The sequence below is a fragment of the Pseudorca crassidens genome, chromosome 20 (genome assembly GCF_039906515.1).
Source record: "Pseudorca crassidens isolate mPseCra1 chromosome 20, mPseCra1.hap1, whole genome shotgun sequence".
NCBI lineage: Eukaryota > Metazoa > Chordata > Mammalia > Artiodactyla > Delphinidae > Pseudorca > Pseudorca crassidens.
Window position 1 is genome coordinate 4,669,818 of NC_090315.1, and position 22,215 is coordinate 4,692,032.

The 22,215-nt window shown below is 55.3% G+C and overlaps 2 protein-coding genes and 1 non-coding gene across 6 annotated transcripts; 2 read left to right on the top strand and 1 right to left on the bottom strand.

The window, feature by feature from the left end:
- The first annotated feature begins 684 nt into the window (after window positions 1–684).
- On the top strand, window positions 685–791 carry LOC137215796 (U6 spliceosomal RNA). The gene has a single exon (XR_010939430.1). It is a non-coding gene; the product is annotated as a U6 spliceosomal RNA (small nuclear RNA).
- A 1,306-nt stretch (window positions 792–2,097) lies between these two features.
- On the bottom strand, window positions 2,098–21,615 carry ZNF865 (zinc finger protein 865). 4 transcript variants are annotated; one of them, XR_010939393.1, is made up of 6 exons: window positions 21,457–21,615; window positions 11,273–15,138; window positions 10,517–10,953; window positions 5,063–5,234; window positions 3,339–3,438; window positions 2,101–2,242 (listed from the first exon to the last, which is right to left on the bottom strand). XR_010939393.1 is itself a non-coding variant. In XM_067721350.1 (2 exons), exon 2 carries the CDS (start codon window positions 15,110–15,112, stop codon window positions 11,969–11,971), a length of 3,144 nt encoding a protein of 1,047 aa, XP_067577451.1. In that variant the 5' UTR covers window positions 15,113–15,138; window positions 21,457–21,615; the 3' UTR covers window positions 7,483–11,968. The 4 variants fall into 4 exon arrangements, 1 of the variants encoding a protein (XP_067577451.1); XR_010939391.1 differs by having other exon boundaries at window positions 2,098–2,242; window positions 10,517–15,138; XR_010939392.1 differs by lacking the exons at window positions 2,101–2,242; window positions 3,339–3,438; window positions 5,063–5,234 and adding an exon at window positions 7,483–8,344 and having other exon boundaries at window positions 10,517–15,138.
- Window positions 6,133–9,320, top strand: ZNF784 (zinc finger protein 784). The gene is made up of 2 exons (XM_067721372.1): window positions 6,133–6,262; window positions 7,508–9,320. Exons 1-2 carry the CDS (start codon window positions 6,185–6,187, stop codon window positions 8,396–8,398), a joined length of 969 nt encoding a protein of 322 aa, XP_067577473.1. The 5' UTR covers window positions 6,133–6,184; the 3' UTR covers window positions 8,399–9,320.
- Window positions 21,616–22,215: the final 600 nt, after the last annotated feature.

Genomic DNA, 22,215 nt, shown 5'->3' on the forward strand with positions numbered 1-22,215 from the left:
AAACACTTTACGCGTGACTCATTTCATCCTCATAGCACCTAACACTTAACTGTGTTGAGTAAATGCTATTATAATTTTTGTTCTGCAGATGAGGTAAAGGAGAAGGTTGACTTTCTATTAGACACAGCAGGTACATACACTGCCTAAGGCCCAGGACACTCTTAGGAGCCTGGGAAAAACATTTTAATTTTGAAATCAGAAGAAAAAAGAATGTAATCCAGACTAGCTTATGTTTGTCTTTATACCGACACAGATATAACATACAAGTTTAAATATACATTTTGGAATGAAGGAACCCACAAAGGCACAAATGCCAGGGCCCAGGAAAGCACTGGAGACCATGAGTGGTTAAAGAACTTACCCAAGAGGGACTTCCCTGGTGGCACAGTGGTTAAGAATCTGCCTGCCAACGCAGGGGACACGGGTTTGAGCCCTGGTCCAGGAAGATCTCACATGCCGCGGAGCAACTAAGCCCGTGCGCCACAACTACTGAGCTTATGCTCTAGAGTCCAAGAGCCACAACTACTGAGCCCATGTGCCACAACTACTGAAGCCCGTGCGCCTAGAGCCCATGCTCCGCAACAAGAGAAGCCACCGCAATGAGAAGCCTGCGCACCGCAAGGAAGAGTAGCCCCCCCTCGACGCAACTAGAGAAAGCCTGCGCAGCAACGAAGACCCAATGCAGTGCTCACTTCAGCAGCACATATACTAAAATTGGAACGATACAGAGAAGACTAGTATGGCCCCTGCGCAAGGATGATACACAAATTCGTGAAGCGTTCCATATTTTTGAAAAACATGGGCAGAACACTCTATGACGTAAATCACAGCAAGATCCTTTTTGACCCACTTCCTAGAGAAATGGAAATAAAAACAAAAATATACAAATGCGACCTAATGAAACTTAAAAGCTTTTGCACAGCAAAGGAAACCATAAACAAGACGAAAAGACAACCCTCAGAATGGGAGAAAATATTTGCAAATGAAGCAACTGATAAAGGATTAATCTCCAAAATTTACAAGCAGCTCAATATCAAAAAAACAAACAACGCAATCCAAAAATGGGCAGAAGACCTAAATAGACCTTTCTCCAAAGAAGATATACAGGTTGCCAACAAACACATAAAAGAATGCTCAACATCATTAATCATGAGAGAAATGCAAATCAAAACTACAATGAGATATCATCTCACACCAGTCAGAATGGCCATCATCAAAAAATCTACAAACAATAACTGCTGGAGAGGGTGTGGAGAAAAGGGAACCCTCCTGCACTGTTGGTGGGAATGTAAGTTGGTGCAGCCACTATGGAGAACAGTATGGAGGTTCCTCAAAAAACTAAAACTAGAACTACCATACGACACAGCAATCCCACTACTGGGGAAATACCCTGAGAAAACCATAATTCAAAAAGAGTCATGTACCACAATGTTCACTGAAGCTCTATTTACAACAGCCAGGACATGGAAGTAACCTAAGTGTCCATCGACAGATGAATGGATAAAGAAGATGTGGCACATATATACAATGGAATATTACTCAGCCATAAAAAGAAACGAAATTGAGTTATTTGTAGTGAGGTGGATGGACCTAGAGTCTGTCATACAGAGTGAAGTCAGAAAGAGAAAAACAAATACTGTATGCTAACACATACATATGGAATCTAAAAAAAAGAAAATGGTCAGAAGAACCTAGGGGCCAGACAGGAATAAAGATGCAGACCTACTAGAGAATGGACTTGAGGACACGGGGAGGGGGAAGAGTAAGCTGGGACGAACTGAGAGAGAGGCATGGACATATATACACACCAAACGTAAAATAGATAGCTAGTGGGAAGCAGCTGCATAGCACAGGGAGATCAGCTCGGTGCTTTGTGACCACCTAGAGGGGTGGGATAGGGAGGGTGGGAGGGAGGGAGATGCAAGAGGGAAGAGATATGGGGATATATGTATAGTTGATTCACTTTGTTATAAAGCAGAAACTAACACACCATAGTAAAGCAATTATACTCCAATAAAGATGTTAAAAAAAAAAAAAAAGACCCAACGTAGACCATAAATAAATAAATGTTCCTTTAAAAAAAAACAGAACTTACCCCAGATTTCCCAGCTAGTAGGTGGTGGAGATACTATGACGAACAGTTGGGTGATATCTACCAAATTGAACATGGAAGTTGAAGATGTTCCTGTTCTTTGATCCAGCAACTCAACTCTCAGGTATATAACTTAGCGAAAACTCCCATCTGGGTTCAAGGAGATGTAAGCAAGAATTTTCATGGCAGTATCATTTGTAATAATCAAAAACTGGTTACATGCAGGTACCACCTCACACTGGTCAGAATGACCATCATTAAAAATCTACAAATAATAAATGCTGAAGAGGGTGTGGAGAGAAGGGGACCCTCCTACACTGTTGGTGGGAATCTAAATTGGTGCAGCCACTATGGAGAACAGTATGGAGGATCCTCAAAACGCTAAAAATAGAATTAGCATATGATTCAGCAATCCCACTCCTGGGCATATATCCAGAGAAAACTCAAATTCGAAAAGATGCATGCACCCCTATGTTCATAGCAGCACTATTTACAATAGTCAAGACATGGAAGCCACCTAAACGTCCATTGACAGATGATGGGATTAAGAAGTTGTGAGATATATATATTTCATTCTTTTTTATGGCTGAGTAGTATTCCATCACATATATATCCATCATATATCCATCACATATTCCATCATATATCTATGATGCAATACTATTCAGCCATAAAAAAGAATGAAATAACGCCATTTGCAGCAACATGGATGCAACTAGAGATGGTAATATTAAGTGAAGTAAGTAAGAGAAACACAAACATTATACAGTATCACTTACGTGAGGAATCTTAAAAATAGTACAAATGAACTTATTTACAAAACAGGAACAGACTCACAGACATAGAAAACAAACTTATGGTTACCATAGGGGAAATGTAGGGGGAGGGATAAACGGGGAGAAGGGATAAATTGGGAGTATGGGGTCAGCATATGCACAGTACTATAGATAACCGGTAGCGCGCTGGCCACGCATGTGTCTCTTGCTTCCACAGTGTTTGGACTGAACAGACCCAAGGGCGCCCCTTCCTCCAGACTCGGACCACCCTCCAACCTTTTTTCCAGTCACAACCTTGGAATCACCCACTCAGCTCTCCTCGCCCTCCGGGACCAGCCAACACCATTTTCTGAGCTTAGCTCCTTACTGCCGACCAAGCATGAGTTCCCAGATTCGTCACAATTCCTCCGCCAGGTGGAGGCCGCAGTCACCCGCCTGGTAACGTGCGTCTGCCGCTCTCCCACACCTACCTGTCTCTGCGCTTCTCTTCCCACACGACGCAGCAGCTCGCGAGGGCGTGAGACATCGTTTCGCGAACGGGCCGAGGAGAAGCCGGAGGGCCCGAGCTCACTGGAAAAGGCAAAAGCAGCGCTGTGGCCGCGCCCTCTTCCAGGACGTGCCGAAGCCGTCCCAGGAGCGTGGGGAAAGCCCAGGACGCCGTGGAAGCCGCCCGGCTGACGGAGAAGAACCTGCGCCAGGCCCTGTGGGTCCGCAGGCCCTGGGCTCTGCCCGCGCAGACTCCACCTGTGGACTTCCTGGAGCCACTTCCTGGATGAGCAGGTGAAGCTCATCAAGAAGATGGGCGACCGCCTGACCAACCTCCGCAGGCTGCTCGGCCCCCAGGCTGGGCTGGGCGAGTGTCTCTTCCAAAGGCTCAGCCTCAGGCACCACTAGGAGCCCCTGGAGCCCAGCGGCCTGTGAGGAGCCCCTCCGGGGTCAGGGCTTCTGCCTGCAGCCTGTCCCTGCAGCCACTGGGCAGCTTGTTAACTGCCCGGGAGCCCTCTCCGAGCCCTGGGCCAAAGGGAAACAATAAAGCTTTCTGCAGCAAAAAAAAAAAGATAACCAACAAGGACCTACTGTATAGCACAGGGTACTATATTCAATATCTTGTAATAAATTATAACGGAAAAAAATGTTTAAAGGAATATTTCTATCCAAAAAAGAATATATATGTATATATGCATATATATGTATATCAGAATCACTTTGCTGTACACCTGAAACTAACACAATATTGTAAATCAACTATACTTCAATAAAAAGGAAAAAAATTGGAACCAACCCAATGTCCTTCAACAGGAGAATGAAAAAATGTACTATGGCATCATCACCAGTGGGCTATCACACCAGCATTGACAACGAGTGACTAGACTACAGGTATCCATGTTTACAAATATAAAAAGCAATGTCGAGGGGGCAAAAAGTTAGAGAAGCTTACACTGAAATGATATCATTTATCCTAAATGTGTTAACATACGCGGAACAATATCATGTTGTATCAGATACGTAGCAAAATAGGAAGGCATGCGTGGGAATGATAAACAGAAAATGCAAAATCTAATAACCTCAGGGGAGGGAGGGAGGAAAATGGATGGGGGGATACACAGAGGGCTTAGACTGCTTCTGTAAAGTTGTATAGTCTTCTAAGTTTATTAGTGAGGATAGGGAGCCGTTTACATGATTCCAAATAATTTTGGTATACAGAAATGGTTCAAAATAAAATTAAGAAAAGACTCCCTAGGACTTCCCTGGTGGCACAGTGGTTAAGAATCCACCTGCCAATGCAGGGGACACACGTTCAATCTGGGAAGATCCCACATGCCGCTGAGCAACTAAGCCCATGCGCTACAAATACTGAACTCGCGTGCCACAACTACTGAGCCCACGCGCCTAGAGCCTGCGCTCCACAACAAGAGAAGCCACCACAATGAGAAACCCGCGCACTGCAACAAAGAGTAACCCCTGCTCGCCACAACTAGAGAAAGCCCACCTGCAGCAACAAAGACCCAATGCAGCCAAAATAAAAAAGAAGAAGAAAAAAGACTCCCTAGGTTTATCAGTCAAGATACAATAGGTTCTGCTGCAGTAACAAACAACCCCAAAGCTCAGTGGCTTTAATCAAACAAATGATAATTTTAAATGCTATATATCCAAGGAAGATGAGCATCAGTTTCTGGTCACTGTAGATACATACTCTGGAATTCAGGCTGATGGAAACTTCACTTCACCCAACAGATCCCCACACACAGAACAGCCTGGATGGAAAGTGGTGAACAGCTTGCAGGCTCTTATCTTGTGCTGAAGTTGACACACATTGGTTTCACTTATAGTTCATTGGGCAAAGGGAATCACATGGCCACGTCTAACTGCAAAGGAAAATGCAATCTTAATCATGTTCCCATAAGGAGGAGAAACAGAGAATTTAGGAATGACCTTCATGTTTAGCATCTCCTACCCTGCCCTGCCAAGAAAACAACTTAAGGTTGTTCCAAAGATCTTGCATATCTCTTTCTTATTAGGTTTTACAACCCTCTACACTTTTGTCCATGAGAAAATGCAGGCACAGTCGAGAGAAGTATGTTGACCTCTCCAAGGTCACGCAGCCAGGCCATGAAATTAACAGTTGGAGGGCTAAGGCCTCAGCCCTGTCCTTGGTGCTGCCGAAAACCGCCAGTCTTTGGGCTCTTTCCTCCAAAAGAGCATTTCCCGGGACTTCCCTGGCGGTCCGGTAGTTAAGACTCCGCACTTCCACTGCAGGGGGCACCAGTTCATCCCTGGTCGGCAACTAAGATGCCGCATGCCGTTGCGCGTGGCTGAAAAAAAGGCGTTTCCCAAACGTTACACCACACCACCTAAGGTCTTTTGCAAATAAATCCCAGTATCACCAGTGTTGCTGTTTGCTGAGTATCTTTCTGCAAACGGACTTTAAACACCTTACATTCATAAACTTTGCCTCACTGGGTTATCACAAGCCATGCAGAGGAGGTGACCACAAAAACGTGTAACATGAAAGGAGAACAAAGGTTATTCAATTCTGGTCAGTGTCAACTGACTGCCAGAGCTTACTCATATAGGTTAAAAAGAGAAATTCGAATTAGTTCGCAGCCACCCAGTAACCCACGCAGGCTGTCTCCTGCGGGAAGTGACAGGCAATTAGGAAGAAATTCATCACTTTCTCCCCGGGGAGGGGGAGACCCGGCTCCTGGGAAGCCCCGGCCCGTCCTCCAGTGCGCCTGCGCGAAGGCGCTGACGCCAACCCAGGCCACGCCCCCTCCCGGAGCGACCGCGGGCCTCGGGGGCGGGGCCTGGGCACAAGATGGCCGCTGCGCGCCCGGAGCCCCGGAGTCCGAGCTCAGCGGCCCCGGAGCCGAGATCCCCGGAGCCTCCGGACCTGGTGCGGGCGAGGAAGGGGCCTGGGCGGGGAGCTCGAGGCTGGAGGAGGGCGCAGGGGTGGGCGGGGCCAGGGCGGGGCTTAGGGCTGGGCGGGGAAGGTATTTAGTGCTCCGGTCCTGGGGGCGGTGCTTTCTCGGGGTGGGCGAGGGGTGGGGCTTAGCACGGAGCCTATGAGGGTGGAGGGGCGGGGCCTGAGTGGGGGTGGAGCCTGAGGAGGGCGTTGGGCGGAACATCTGAGCTGGTGATAGGTCCAGAGAGAGGAGTCCCGGGGATGAAGTTTGTCTAATTAGGGGGCGGAGCCTTCAGAGGGCGGGGCCTCAGAAATTCTAAGGTGGAAAGTTGGGAAGGTGACCCTGAAAGACAAAGGTGTGGGGTTATGGTTGGGGCATGCACGTTGGGGTGGGGGGATGATTCTGCAAGGGTCTGAGTGATGCGTCCTGATGCCCAGGAGAGGATTTGGGGGGAGAAATGACTGCTCCAGGTGACCTTGGAACCCCACTCAGGATGGGAGAGTATCTGAGGACAACCATTCATTCAACAGACATTTACTCAGCTCCTACTTGGGCTAGACAGATGGAGAGGTGAATGAGACACATAAGCTGTATTCTTTTGCAGCTTGCAGTTGGGTAGGGAAGAGAGACAATAGACGAGACTTATTGTGCTACGTTCTATAAAAAAGAGTGAGCTGATAGAGTTGGGGGGTAGGGAAGCTAAATTTAGAAGAGAGAAGTCAGCTGTGTGCCGGCTTATATTTACACTAGGGTCAGAGAGATAAGCGGGAGCCAGATCATGATGGGTAGTAGATGGCGTTTTTGGATTTTAAGAGCAGTTGGAATCATGGGAGGGTTTTGAGTGGGAAAATGACTGCTGTCTGATTTCCGTTTTCAAAAGGTCATTCGGGCTGCTTTGGGGAGGTGGGTTATAAGGGAGCAGGCGTAGGAACAGAGTCATTCAGAGGGTCAGGGGACTTGGCAAGAAATGATTGGCTTAATTGTAAGTGGGGTGGAGGAGAGAAATGGCTGGATCTGTGATATATTTTGGACAGGAGGGGAAGTCTTGGTGGTCATACGGCAGAATCTCAGAGGAAGGAGAGCCGAATCTAGAAATTAAGGGGCTCAGTATGTTACAGAGTGTGTTTTAGTAAGTGTGTTTAATACGTGTGTTTAATAAGGCGTAGTGGGGAGGCCTTGAGGCAGAGTCCACAGGCTCCTTGTTTCTTCCCCCCCCCCCCCCCCGCTTCACCCAGGTCCTGGTGCCTGATGATAGCCGCCCGGCCACCCCCCCGAGTGACCTCATCGAGATCCAGGTGGTGAAGGTGACGGACACCACGCTGGTACCTGAGCCCCCGGAGCCAGGTTCTCTCCACTGTGCCTTGTGCCCAGCTGTCTTCCGGCTGGTCTCCGAGCTGCTGTTCCACGAACACGGCCACCTGGCGGGGGCTGAGGGTGGTGGGCAGGGTGGGGACCCAAGCCGGTGTCATGTGTGTGGCCACAGCTGTCCAGGCCCCGCCAGCCTCCGTGCCCACTACAGCCTGCACACGGGAGAGCGGCCCTACCGCTGCCCGCTCTGCCCCCGGGCCTTCAAGGCCCTGGCACCTCTGCTGCGGCACCAGCACCGACACGGGGTGGAGCCGGGGACCTCTCAAAGGCCTCCGGAGGCGGCGGCGGCTCAAGAACAGCGGCCCGGGGTGCCCCAGGAGAGGTCGGAGGTGGTGATGGCTGCGGCGGCCGCAGGCGCGGCGGTGGGGAAGCCTTTCGCCTGCAGGTTCTGCGCCAAGCCGTTCCGCCGCTCCTCAGACATGCGAGACCACGAGCGGGTGCACACGGGCGAGCGGCCCTACCACTGCGGCGTGTGCGGCAAGGGCTTCACCCAGTCCTCGGTGCTCAGCGGCCACGCCCGCATCCACACTGGCGAGCGCCCCTTCCGCTGCACCCTCTGCGATCGCACTTTCAACAACTCCTCCAACTTCCGAAAGCATCAGCGCACCCACTTCCACGGGCCGGGACCGGGGTTGGGAGACTCTGGAAGCCAGCTGGCATCGGGGGCCGACGGGTCAGGGAGTGGGTGTGGGGCAGGAAACACTCTGGAAGAGGGACGTGGGGAGACCGCCAAAGTGAAGGTGGAGATCGACCAGTAGTCTGGGAGAGCAGGAACGTGGGAGGTAGGCGGCAGGTTGCAGGGGAGGGGTGGGTGGGATACGGAGGCAGAGGAGGAAGGGGAGAGGTTGGGGGAGAGGTGACGTAAGAGCCCACGGAGATGGCAACGAGCGGCCAGGGTGGGTGAGCAGAGGGAGAAGCGGGCTCAGGACGCTCACAAGCCACCCAGCACCCGCATGAGATTCAGAGGAAGGCACAGAGGCAGCCCTGTGGATGCCCAGCAAATGCAAGGAACACGGGCTCAATTTCATTGCCCCGTTTGCCCCCCGATGGGTTGTCCTCGCGCAAGACACAGCTTGCGGCAGCAGAGCTGAGCACTCAGAGGGGGGACCAGGATGGAACATTTTGCCTACCTCACTGGATTGCACTGACCATGGGATGCCTACCCGTCCTCAGGCAGAAGATGCCCACCGGGTCCTCCATAAAGAGACTGGGACCCCATCACCTCAAAGCCAGAGGGTCCCCAAGTCATAGCCAGGAGCGCTCAGGTCACAAGGATGGAAGCCTGACCGTAAGAATTTTGACTGCAGGAGCTACCAGCCCTGCTCCCATGTGGTCCCTCCCTAAGCCACCCAGACTCCTCTTCCAAGGCAACTGAAAACCCAGACCACGAACAGTCACCTAACATCCCCCTCCTAAAGCTTCAGGCTCAGAGCCCATGGTCCCCCAGGTCTACACAGTAGCCTCAAGTTTCTCTAACTACCTTCACTCCCAATTTGAAGCAAACCGCTTACAGCTTGGTCCCAAGCTATGCCAAGGAATGGTTGGTGGGTGGCAGTGTGGTGGCCTGGCTGGTGTCTGGCGGCTGGGGAACAGGAGTTGGGTCACTGGGGGGTTGGGCAGAGGAGGAGCTGCAGGTGGGAAGCCTCCAGTTCTGTTCCCATTAAAGGACTTTATGAAGGGTTTTCTCTATGTTGGTCTTGTGTTCCAGGGCTGGGGGTAGAAGGGCCACACTGTGGTCCTGGCCCCAGCAGTGAGTTGCAACTCTCTCCAAACCTCTGTTTCCTCATCTTCAGAATGGGGTGGACAGCGTCTGGCTATTCAAAGAAGCTATGTCGTTCAGCTATGGGATTGGGGGTCAGGGAAGTTTGGCAAAACGAAGGGACTCCCGTGTCAGGATACTAAAGGTGGGAGAGCCCTGGATTTGCACCCCTTCCCCTTCACCCAACACCCCCATAAGCTGTCCCACAGACAACTCATAAGGGGAACAGAATTCAGTTTTTACCAAGGAAACGCCCGTGTTTCCCATCACTGGCATCACCACCCAAGCTAGAAGCCTTGGCAGGTTCCTTGAGTCTTTTTCCTCCTTCATCCATTTATCTGACTCCCTATCAATTTCCCGCTGTTGAGCCAAATATCTTTGGAATCTGAATGCTTCATTTCATCATCACTACTCTTGTAGACCAAGCCGACAGTGGTCTCACACGTCCACGCCCTGCTCGCTTCATTCTCCATACTGTGGCCACGCGGATCCATCCTTCCAAAACTCAGACCCCAACCTTGTCACCAACCCACAGATCCTTGTGGCCGTGAGAAGGGATTCCAAACGTGAGTGCCTACAGGAACTGTGGCGGCAATGTAACTAAGTGAGGAAGGTGGCCGGGTTTGAGGGGAAACATCAGGACTAGCGAGGTGAGATAGGACCACTGACACTTGGGCTCAGCGTTGGGATTTGACAGTGCTGGGGAAATGGCAGCAAACTGGAGGATATATGCCACGTCCAAAGAGAGCAACGGCTACTTGGCCCCGGGGAGGATGCAGACTGTGTTGCTAGATCTTCCAAATTTTTCAGAAGTTCCATTAGTTCGTATTATGTAAAATCTCTTGATTTTCAAATGTTGGCAGATAACTCAGCCTTTTTTTTTTTAATGTATGGGCTAAACCAAATGTGTCAGTGTCTTATATCCAGCAGCTGCTAGCTGCCAGCCCCGGGCCTACAAGATCACCCAAGCTCCGCTATTGGGAATTCATGGCCCTTCGGTATCCAGCCTCCTACCGCCAGCCTCTCAAGCCGTACCAATCTATTTGAAATTCTCTAGAAGAGCTGGGTTGAGTTAGACACACAAAACCCTCCACCTGGAATTCTTTGCCCACTTTACCTGGCAAGCTCCTGTGGCTCTGTCGTCCTTCGGGCATCCTCCTCCTCCTCCTGCAGGAAGCTTGGTTAGTCCCCTAGTCTGATAAAGTGACTCTTCCATGCTCTCAGCCCCCGGTGAAACTTCCATGTCCTTTATATTATGGTGGTCCACATCCATGTGACTTCTGAGCCCTGGTACGAGGTCTGTCGCCTGCTGGATCTCCAGCCTTAGAGCATGGTGGCCACACTGCCGCCCTCTCGTGGGTCAAACCGGACTCACCCAGGCAGTGCCCGCTGAGCCGGCTTTGTCTTCAGGTTTCAGTATTGAGGGTCCCCGGACTGTAGTCCCAGTGTTACCACGAACTTCTTAGGGATCTTTGGGGCCTCTTTCTTCTCTACGAGCTCAGCATCCTCTTCCGACAAGGATAACTAAATGAACCTTGCAGGTCATATATTTCACTGTTCCAAGAACCAAAATGAGGGCTGTGAAAGGGCTTTTGAAGTTCCCCTAAGTCACCCTGGAGGGAGAGGTTACTACGAGCGAGCTGTATAATAAACACGCATCTGCACAAGGCTGGAACACAGTAATGGTTTACCGGTTCTTTTCCATCTCACTCGAGGGCAAGGAACACGTCCAATTCATGTTTCCCCAGAGTCCATCGAAGGACCCGGCAGACAGGGGCCTTGGGGCAATGTTGGCTGAGTGAACAAATGCCAAAAGCTTCTTGAAGGGGAAGGAGTATAGGCACATCGTCAGTTCCCGAAAGCAGCGACTTACCTGTTTTGTTCATCTCCCATTTGCCCGACTGGAAGCCTAGAGCCTGGATATGGTGAACCCTTGGTAACTACCAGCTGAAGGAGGAAAAGCAGAGAGTGTGAGGGTGAGGCAGGAGGTGTCAGGAAATCAAAACCCCAGGGAAAAAAACTTCTCAACCTTCGGTTTGTCAGTGCTTAATCCCCTCCCCCTGGGAGGGAAGAAAGGACTCCAGCGGCCCTGTTGATAAGATTTATTATTCTCCGCTCTGTACAAGCCGCGTCTGCCACCCGCCCCCCACCCCCACAAACCAAGAGCACCCAGTCCCCCCTGTGCCCTCCCAAACTGCTTGTACTCCACTGTCCGGCCAGATTCCAAAGGAAGGGGGAGGGGCTGTTCAGGCCCATCTCCACCAAGCTGATTGGGGGACTGAACAGCTGCTGGGGCAGGGGACTGATGAGGGTTACAAAACGGGGTTGGACGGAGGATCAAGTTCAGCGTCTGATAGGAGGAGAAGGGGGCCAGAGAGGTCCAGATGGGAGTGGTTCAGTCTTGAGTTTGCATGACATGGGCCTTGAAGGAGGCTAGTCTGTCTGAAGTTCCGAAGGATGGATGGGACAAAGAGAGGAGGGGAAGGAGTCCGATCAGCCTCCCGAAGGGGCGAGTCCGGAAAAGGACACCTGATTGGAGTGGCAGATGGGAAGCACACCCCCGCCCTGGTCAGGCATCCTTCCCGGGCAAGGTGCCCGTCCCTGCTCCAGGCCCCCCGAGGCCCTCGGCCTTGTGGGCCAGGCGGTGTTTCTTGAGGCCATAGGTGTTGGCGAAACCCTCACCGCAGGAGGAGCAGCGGAAGGGCCGGCCGCCCTGGTGAGCCGCCAGGTGCTTACGGAAGTAGCCAGGATCCTTGAAGGCCTTGAGGCAGGCGGGACAGCGGAGCTCGGGCCGCGGCGGCTCGTGTGCGCGCTGGTGGCGCAGCACGGAGCTCAGGTAGAAGAAGCCCTTGCCGCAGTGCTCGCAGCGGTAGGCGCGCTCGCCCAGGTGCAGCCGCTGGTGCTCCAGCAGGTTGGAGCGGTAGCGGAAGGTCTTGCCGCAGGCGCCGCAGCGCTGGGGCCGGGCCACCGCGTGCAGCCGCCGATGCTCCGCCAGGCTGGACGACTGCGCGAAGCGCTTGGCGCACACGCCGCACTTGAAGGCCCGCTCGCCCGTGTGCACCACGCGGTGCTGCCGCAGGTACCAGGAGCGCAGGAAGCCTCGGCCACACACGCCGCACCGGTAAGGCCGTTGCTCCGTGTGGCAGCGCTGGTGGCGCATCAGCAGGGCCGCCTCCCAGAAGCGCTTGCCGCACACCGGGCAGCGGAAGCCCCGCTTCTGCCGGTGGCTGCGGCGATGCAGGAGCAGGTCGTAGGCACCCGCGAAGCTCTGGCCGCAGAGGCCGCAGCCCAGGGTCCGCCGCACCAGGTGCACGTACTTGTGAGTCACGAGGCCCAGGAAGTGCTTGAAGCTCTGGCCGCACGTGGCACAACTGAAGCGCTCGGGGCCCGCACCAGCAGCCCCGCCGCCCCCGGCCACCGCCGCCCCACTCGCATCGTCACCCCCAGACACCCCTGCCAGCGCCGCCACGGCCGCCCCCACCTCCCCGGCCAGCCCGTTGTCCAGCACGTTGGCCGCATCGGTGCTGCTGGAGCCATCCGAGGGCTGGGGGCCGCCGGGCGCGGGCGGGAGCAGGCGCTCGGGAGCAGCCTGGTGGACCAGCTTGTGCCACATAAGGTTCTCAATGAAGCCGAACGTCTTGCCGCAGGCGTCGCAGCCGTACGGCTTCTCCGCCATGTGCGCCTCCTTGTGGCTCATGACGTGGAAGAGGTCCGGGAAGTGCTCGCCGCAGTCCGAGCAGGCATAGCTCAGTCCATCGGCGGCGCCCCCGGACGTGGCCGAAGCGCCCGGGCCACAGGACCCCGTCGCGCCCTGGCTGGCGGGGAGGCCAGCGGCCCCGGCCAGGGCGCAGGGCAGCTGGAGCCGGTGCACCTGGCGGTGGCGGGTGAGGCTCTGCGGGTAGCCGAAGACCTTGCCGCACAGCTCGCACTTGTAGGGCCGCTCGCGGGTGTGCACCACGTGGTGCTTGCTCAAGTGGAAGGACTCGCGGAAGCGCTTCCCGCACACCGGGCACTGGTGTGGCTTCTCGCCCGTGTGGATGCGCTCGTGGCGCTTCAGCGTCTCGCGGCGCCCGAAGCCGCGCCCGCAGATGCCGCAGCAGAACGTCTTGCCGGGGACGCTGGCGCCCGAGGCTCCAGCCCCGCTGGTACCGGCCCCGCCGAGCAGCAGCGGGTGAGCGCCCAGGAGCGGGACGGGCACGGCGCCGTACACCACCGCCGCCGCGGCCGCCGCCGCCTTCTCGCTGTCTGTGGCCGGGGGGTCGGGGGGTAGGAGGTAGGGTCCCGAGGGGAAGGTGGGCGGGGGCTGCGGGACAGAGGCCGTCGCGTCCTTGGGCGCGTCGGGGGCCGCGGGCGGGGCGTGGGCAGCCTTGTGCCGCAGCAGGCTCTGGGGCGCCGAGTAGGACTTGCCGCACAGGTCGCAGGGGTACACGGGCCTCGGCCCCGCCGCGCCCGCGCCCGCGTGGGCCGCCTGGTGCTTGAGCAGGTAAGCAGCGTCGCGGAAGGCCTTCCCGCAGATGCCGCAGGGCAGGCGCAGCAGGTCGGCGGAGTGCGTCTTCACGTGCCGCTTGAGGCTCTCCCTGCGGTTGAAGCTCTTGCTGCACACGGAGCACGAGAAGGGCTTCTCGCCCGTGTGGATGATCTGGTGCTGGTGCAGGTGGCTGGGCTTCTTGAACACCTTCCAGCAGAGCGTGCAGGCGAACGGGCCGTCGCCACCCCCTGTCGCCGCCGCCGCCGGAGGGGGTACCCCCAGACCCGCAGGGGCGGCGGGGGTCGCGTTGCCGTCGGCGGGGGCGGCGGGCGTGGCCGGGGGTCCGGAGGACGCCGAGGTGGGGGCGGCGGCGGCGGCGGGCGCGGGCAGGCCCAGCGGTGGGAGTGGGGCGCCTGGCTGCTGCGGGCCCCCCGCGGCCGGCGGCACGTCCTTGTGGCAGCGGCGGTGGCGGATGAGGCTGGAGACGTGGTTGTAGGTGCGGCCGCAGACGCCGCACTCGTATGGCCTCTCCCCCGAGTGCACCAGCATGTGCTGGACCAGGTGCGAGGACTGCTTGAAGGACTTCTGGCACACGCCGCAGGGGAAGCGCCGCTCCATCAGGTACTTCAGCCTCCGGAAGTAGCCCTTGTCGTCCTTGGCTGGATCGCAGGCCGCCCCCGCGGTGGGGCCCGGCGGCGTCTGCGAGGGCGCGGGGAGCGGCCCGGGCGTCCCCGTGGGGGCAGCTAGCCCCGGCGTCGCCCCCGGCCCGGTTGCCGGCCCTCCGCGCTTCAGGTTCCCGAACAGGTGCTGGTGTCCCGAGAGGTCGACGATGCCCCACTGCGGGGCCGGGAAGGCGGCATCGAAGAGCGGAGGAGGGGGCGCCCCGAAGGCGGGCGGCAGGGGCGGGTCGGGCTTCTTGGCTTGGGAGGACGACGACGAAGAGGACGACGAGGACGACGAGGATGAGGAGGGCACCTCGGCCTTGGGTTTGAAGGTGGACTGGGGCGGGTAGTCGTACTGCGGGGGTGGCGGCTGGGGCGGCGGCTGCGGCGGGGGCCCGGGGGCGCAGGGCAGCGCCGCCACTGCCTTGGCGTGCTCCCCGTACAGTTCCATGGGCTCAAAGCGCTGGTGGTTGAGGAACTCCAGGAAGTCGAAGGGGTAGCTCTGGAAGTGAACCCCGTCCTCGCCCCCTAGGCCGCTGCTCCCGCCGCCCCCGGCGCCGCTGCCCGCTGCGTTGGCCTCCATCCTGGGCGGGTGGGAGATGGGGGACCCTGCAGAGAGGAGGACGGGGCTGAGGAGGCAGGGCCTCGCGCGGGGTCCCCCAGCTGCGGGCACTGGAAGACGCACACCCACCGGCTCGAGATCCGCTCCCTCCTCGTCCGGCCTTGCTCACCCGTCCCTCTGTCCTTCCACCCCACAGGCCAGCCTTCCTCTTGGCTCCGCTGGCCCCACTGACCTCTCCCCCATGGCCTGTCCCTTTTCTGAGTCCTCTTCGCTCCTCGTCTCCCTGCTGTTTCTCGGATGCCTTCTCTCTCTCCCCTTTTTTCTAGGCTTCTCACACATCTCTATCCACCCTGCAGGCCCCCACTTCCTCTCCTCAGATTCTAGTTCTTCCAGCATCCCTGGCTTCTGCTCTCTCTCCCTTGTGCACTCTCTCAGGCCTCCACTCTGGGTCTGCCCAGGCCCTCTGCTCTGTAGCCCCCTCACCCCCAACACACACACACTATCCCCAGCCCCCTGCTCTCAATCCCCTCAGGGTTTGCCTTTGTCAAATGATAAGTTTCCATCAGAGCGGTTAAGAGGGTGGCCTCTGGAGCCAGAATGCCAGGTCTGAACCTAAGCCCTGCCGTTCTCCAGCTGTGTGACCAAGGACAAGCTCCTCTCTGTGCCTGGATTTCCTCACCTACACATCCCCACCTCACAGGGCTGCTGTGAGGACCCAGCAAGCTATGTGTGTCGGTGGGTGCTTCCCGGCACACTGGACGGGACTCTAGTTATCACTCCCACTGCTAGGAGCACAAAGAGAAAGTCAGGACACACGAGGACAGCTGGAACGAAGCCAGTGTGGGGAGGGGGCATTCTTTTACTATTCTTACTAGGTAGGAAAGAGACTTTGCTTGCCTGGGGAGAACAACTCACAGCAGCGCAGCTGGGCAGCCTGACACAGCAGGAAACACGTGGGCCCTGGCCCTGGGTTCAAGTCCCGTCTCCTTCCTGACCCATACCCTCTCCACTTCTACAAGGGGGCGGTGACCCCCAGAAGGCAGGGGGGCTTAAGGGGGCTGAAATAGGAGGTAAGGAAACAGCCATTGGCAGAGCTCATTCAGCCCCTGGAGCTATCTGTACCTTCAGTGACATCGCACACCTAGGAGGAGCCTGACCGCAGATGCTCCGGGAGTGTGGGTTCCTGTCCTTGCCCCCGGGGGAGCGGGGTTCCTGCCCTGTCCAGGGTGGCAGTTACTCTCTGGGCACCTCCTTTACAGGACTTCCCACTGCAGGCTGCAGCTGTCCATGCCTGCCTGCCCACCCCCCAACCTCGTCTCCTGCGACTGATCTGAGCCTCAGACCCGCCAGGGACTTCGGGCAACGCCTCCACTAAGCGGGTGGAAGGCCAGTGGGAGAAGGGCCCGCAAGGTCTGCCACGGTTCTTGGCCGCCATCCCCCTTCGCTGGCTCTGCGCCCAGCCCACCACAGGGGGGCAGTGCGGTCTACCAACGCCAGGGCCCATCAACCCCCATCCATCTGGCTGACTGTCTCCCCAGACAGGTGAAAGGTGAGTGTCTCTTCCACACCTGCCCGGAGGTCAGTATTTTTAGCCTCCAGCTCTGGGTGTCCCTGGATGAGACTCAACATCCTATGGCCTTCACACTTCCCTAGTTAAGCTGATCTCCGGAAGAAGCAGAGGAGTGCCTGGGTGCTTGTGGAAGCCTGTGGGCAGAACCTGAGTCTGGGAGACGGTACTGGGCTGGGCTGGGGGACAGAGAGAAAGTACATGGAGGAAGGGTGCAGGGAGTAGGGGAGCAGTTAGGGTGCTACGGTGGGGGCATGGGAGGAGGGGGTCCCAGGAAGGAAGCCCCACCCTGGCTCGCCTCCATCAGAGCACATGTTAACAGCTAGCTCTGCTGGGGCATTTCCCACAGGCTAGCACCCTTCCAAGCAGGTCACGCACACTAACTCACTGAATCCCCATCACAGTTCTATGAGACTGACACGGGGACTGTTGTTATCCCCATTTGACAAAACAGAGGCACAGAGAGGGCAAGTGACTTGGCCAAGGTCACAGAGCAAGTTTGTGGCTGGACCCCACCACTACCACCACCACCACCACACACACATACAGGATTGTTCCCTGAGGAGGACGAAGGGGAGGGTGGAACTATGGGGACAGGAGCCTCATTTGTGGGTGCTCTCTGCATTATGAGGGGCATTCATAGAAGGGGCCAAGTGGCTGGGGGAGGTATTTACCATCCTGAACAGATGGAGAAGTGATATGGTGAGGCCGTTCCCTCTTGCCTGGAACATTCTTCCCCAGACCTCAAGGCTCCCTCCCGTGCCTCCTTCAGGTCTCTGCTCAGATGTTATCTCCAAGAGAGGGAATACCTCTAACCCCACCACTCACCAGCCCCTCATCCTGCTGCATTTTTTTCACCACAGTCATTGCCACCAACTTATTGCATATATTTCCTTTGCTGTGTATTTACTGTCTGGCCTCCTCACCTAAGACAGTGAAGACTTGGCCTGTCTTGCTCACCACTGGGCCCCTAGCACCTAGCACAGCACCTGGCACAGTGTGGGTACTTGATAAATATTTGCTGAAATGTGGGAATTAAACAGCGCCCTCCCAAATCACCAGGGGGTCTACAATGAAATCACAAGGAAAATTAGATGAACAAGAAATGGAAAAGCAAAATACCAAAACAGGCGATGCAGCTAAAGCTGTGCTCAGAGATAAATTTATAGCTGTAAGTGTCTACTGATACATATTTGTTGAATGAGTGACGGGATGAGACTATGCTGACCAGAACTACCTGAGGGAGGAAGGGGGACATTTAGTGGAGATGGAGCTAACATTGGCAGGGTGTTCCCAGGAGAATGAATTCTGGTGGAAGTGAGGTTACGAAGAGGGCCCCAAGGGCAGGTGGGCAGATGCTGAAGGACTGCTGCTGGGAGAGGCACAGTGGGTGTTACTGGGGGACACAACTGCTCAGGCTCACAACTATTTCCAATGGTAAATGAGAGACATTTCCTTTCTCAGGGGACCCAAGCCTCAAACTGCTATCTTTCTAAGGGGAGACGTGCCATGGATTTCATGCACAGAGTGGTGCAATGGGGGGAACCCCTCCCAAGGGGCCGGAGTCCCACAGCAACCGCAATCACAATCATGACAACTCGTGTTTATTGTTTGACCAGTTTCACATGTACCATCACCTTGATGCCTCATAATAGTGCTGTACCATTACTGGACCCATTTTATACGTAGGGAAACTGAGGAGAAGTGGGGGTCATTTCCCTAAGGTCATGTGGCCAGTGGAGGGGAAAGCAAGTATTAGATTCCAGGTCTCTCTGATGCCAGGACCTGTGGGCCATTCTGGTACAACAAAGCTGCCTTGTGATGAAACTCTATGTCTGTAATAACAATAGCAGTAACATATAGTAACATGTAACACTGAACCAAGTGCTTTTTACATGTCCAGTACCCTCCTAGATCCTTTACACGTGTCGACTCAATGAATCTTCCCAATAACCCTAGAAGATGGTTAGGATTATTAACCCCATTTTACAGAGGAAGAGACTGAAGGCCAGAGAGGTCAATTAATCTCCTGAAGTCATACCACTAACAAGTGGCAAGGCCAGGAGTTGAAGGCAAGCAGTGGGGTTCCAGAGTACGCGCTGTTACCCTTACAACATCCTATCTTTCCTTTTTTGGACGCACTGCGTGGCTTGTGGGATCTTAGCTCCAGCCAGGGATCGAACCCGGGCCCACAGCAGTGGAGTCCTAACCACTGGACCGCCAGGGAATTCCCATGCTGTCTTCGCGTATTTCTCTCTCCAAAATAAAGGAAAGCCCTCTCTCCACCTTATACTGGAAAGATACTTTGCCCCATCCACTTCCCTGGCACTCAGCCCCAGGACTAGCGACTGGCATTTACTGAATGCTAACAAGCACCGCACTAGGTGTCTTATGTGGCTTGTCTCAAGCAGACCTCACAACAGACTCATGAGGTAAGCATTACTACTGTTCACATTTAGTAGACAGGAGGACTAAGGCCAAACCATGTCACTGTCACTCCTCCACTCAAAACCCTCAGTGACACCATCTTAAAGCGCGTCAGAGATGACCTCCACAGCTCCAGCAGCTTCCTGGCTGCTCCACCAACGTGCCAGCTCTATTCCTGCCCCAGGGCCTTTGCACTGGCTGTTGCTTCTGCCTGGAAGGCTCTCGCTCCCTCACCTCCTCCACGTCTTTGCTCAGATGCTGTCTTCTCAGTGAGGTGCTCCAAGACCACTGTAACCTGTCACTCAAACCAACATTCCTGCTCACCCCAGCCTCCTTCCTTTCTCTCCTTTCCTGTCAGCATGACCTGACAAACCATATGGTCTGTTTGTCTGTCTTCTTGCTGTTGGGCTCCCACTCTAGGAGGCGGGGTCCAAGCAGTCAAGATTTTGTACCTGTTTTGTTCACTGCTCTATCCCCAGGACCTAGAACAGGGCCTGTCTCAAGTATTTGTTAAATAAGTGAATGAATGAAGCCTGGGAAATAGGGAATAGTTTGCTCAGAGATACGACGGCTGGTGGGATCCAGGGCTCATCCTTGTAACCATTTCACTCTCGGGGGAGGGGAGCAGTAAGGCAGCCCCTGGTGGGCCACAGCTGTCCAACAGAGGAGTTTACACACAGGTGTAACTTTCTGGTGTGTGGCTTTCTGGGGGTGGGTGACAAGAGGATCACAGGAATCTCTTGAAAGAGGCCTTCCTGCCATGCCCTCTGACACCACAGCCCCTGTAACTCTATGCCCTTATCCTACTGTATTTTCTTCACACAAACATTTGTAGTTTGCTTTTTAATTTTGTGCCCCATGAACTGGCATATACACTCCACCAAGACAGGGGATTTTGTCTGTTTTGTTCTCTGCTGCATCCCCAGTGTGTATAGGTGTTCATTAAACAGTTGTTGAACAAAGGAAAGAATGAACAAATGTAGAACATTCTGGGCTCTGTAGAGGTGACAAAGGCCAGGTGACTGATCACAATGCCCTCACTTCTAAGGCCCTATGAGTTCAAACCTTCTCTCCCCTCATTCTTCCCTTCAATTCCTCTGCTCCAACCTCACTGGCCTCCCCTGCCACCCCTCTGATCATCACGATCACGGCCACCTCAGGGCCTTTGCACGTGCTCTTCCTCTGCCTGGATGCCTGGAACAGTTCACCCACATCTTTACATGGCGAAGTTGCCTCTGCCAATTCAGGTTTCACTTCTGAAGTAGCTCATAAGACTCAGAAAACCCAGAAAACAGCATTGGTCTTGTTTGTTTGCTTGCTTTTGATCTGTCTCCTCAACTAGACTGTAAAGACCCACAAAACAAAAACTGTGTGTGTCTCTCTCTTTCATGGATGTACGTCCTAGACCTAGAACAGTGAATATTCATTCTGTAAAGAGCGAATGAATGAATGTCTAGGGAAAAAAGAAGTCATGCCCTAGTGGAGCTGGGAGTCTTCCTCAGGGAGTCCAGGAGAAGGGAGTGAGAAGTGGAAGGTCAGGATGAGAGCTGCCAGGGGCAGGGGAAGACAGCATCACGTAGGGCACTGCTCTGTGGGAACACGGCAGACAGGAGCTGACCCGGAGGAGGGTGGGGTGAGAGTGTTTCATGGGAGCCTGGGGCTAAACTGGCAGCTATTTCTACCTAAAGGGGGAGAGGATGTGAGAGCACAACTCTAGACGGAGCTGTTTATGGGGGGGGCGGGTGAGGGGTGTCGGTGATTGAAAGGATTATTCTCAAGGGGAATTACTGGGGGGGAACTGGAGAAGGAAAGAAGGCATTCTTGGCCACTGACCAGAATGCAAAGTATTTTTACACTAATGAAGGGGGCGTTTTGGGGGGGGGCGCTGGCTAGGAGCTTTGGGGGCTGTTGTGTGTAGACAGAAATAATGGGAGACAGATCTGCCGCAAAGCACTAATGCCACACTCTTTGGAGGCAATCTACAGGGGATACTAAAGGGAGGGTTCACGGGCAGCTGCCCTGCATGGGGACGGGCAATGCCGGTGGCATTTTGGGGGCTGTCCTGGAGGAAGCAATGACGGGGTGGGGGGGGTATGTAGAAGAGATCCTATGAGAAAGCCTCAGTGGGGGGCCCTGGCAGCAGTTGGGGGCATCGCCACGAATGAGGGCGCTCTGGCAGCTGTCCTACATGGGGGCATTAATGGGGAGATATCTGGAGTAGTCTTTTGGGGGAGCAGTCACTGGGGGGCCCCTGGCGCGGGCTCGGCGGGAGAAGCAGTGATGGGAACGTTCTGGGGACCAGGGCGGGCCAGGGCGGGGCCCCCCGCCCACGTTGCCCCCGGGACCCCGGGCCACGCGCCCCGTCACTCACCGGCGCCGGGGTCTCCGCCGGGAGGAAGCCGAGGAGGCGGAGGAGGCGCCGCCGCTCCGGGGAGACCCGAGGGCCCGACCGGAAGTGCCGCCCCCTCCCCCTCCCCGGCAGCCCCGCGCCGCCCGCCTGCCCGCCCGCCCGGAAGCGGAAATCGCGCCCGTCTCCGCGGCGCCGGCGTGGAGCAGCGGAAAGAGGAGGCGGCGGCGGCGACCGGGAAGGGGAAGTGCGCCTGCGCGTTGGCACGAGACAGCGGGCGGGGGAAGACCCGGCCGCTTCCTGTGGGCGAGCTGAGCATAGTGCGCCTGCGTCCTGTGCGCCCGCCTCTTCTTAGGACACCGCCCACATCCTCCGGACATCCGGTTAAGCCACGCCCCTCATGTAAATTTCACATTTAAGCCCCGCCCTGATCCCCGAATCACGCCTATTTCAGATGTTAATTATAATAATCCCCACCCGTCGTCTCAGAATCCTTCCTCCTCGACCCAGCCCCGTGAAGTGTACCCTGTTCTTCCCCGCCTCCAATCCCCTAATCTCTAGAACTCCAGCTCTCCCTCATAAGCCCCTCCTCTCAGAGCTCCTTAGGCAGAACCACGCCCCTGCGTCTAAGCCACGCCCCTTCCGTCCATACCATTTAAGTACCACCTCTCTCATGACTTTCATGCTAAATTAATTCTGCCTCGAACTTCCAAAGCGTTCTCTGAAGTCAGTGGGTCTCAAAGTATGGTTTGGAGACCAGCAGCATTGGCATCACCAGGGAAT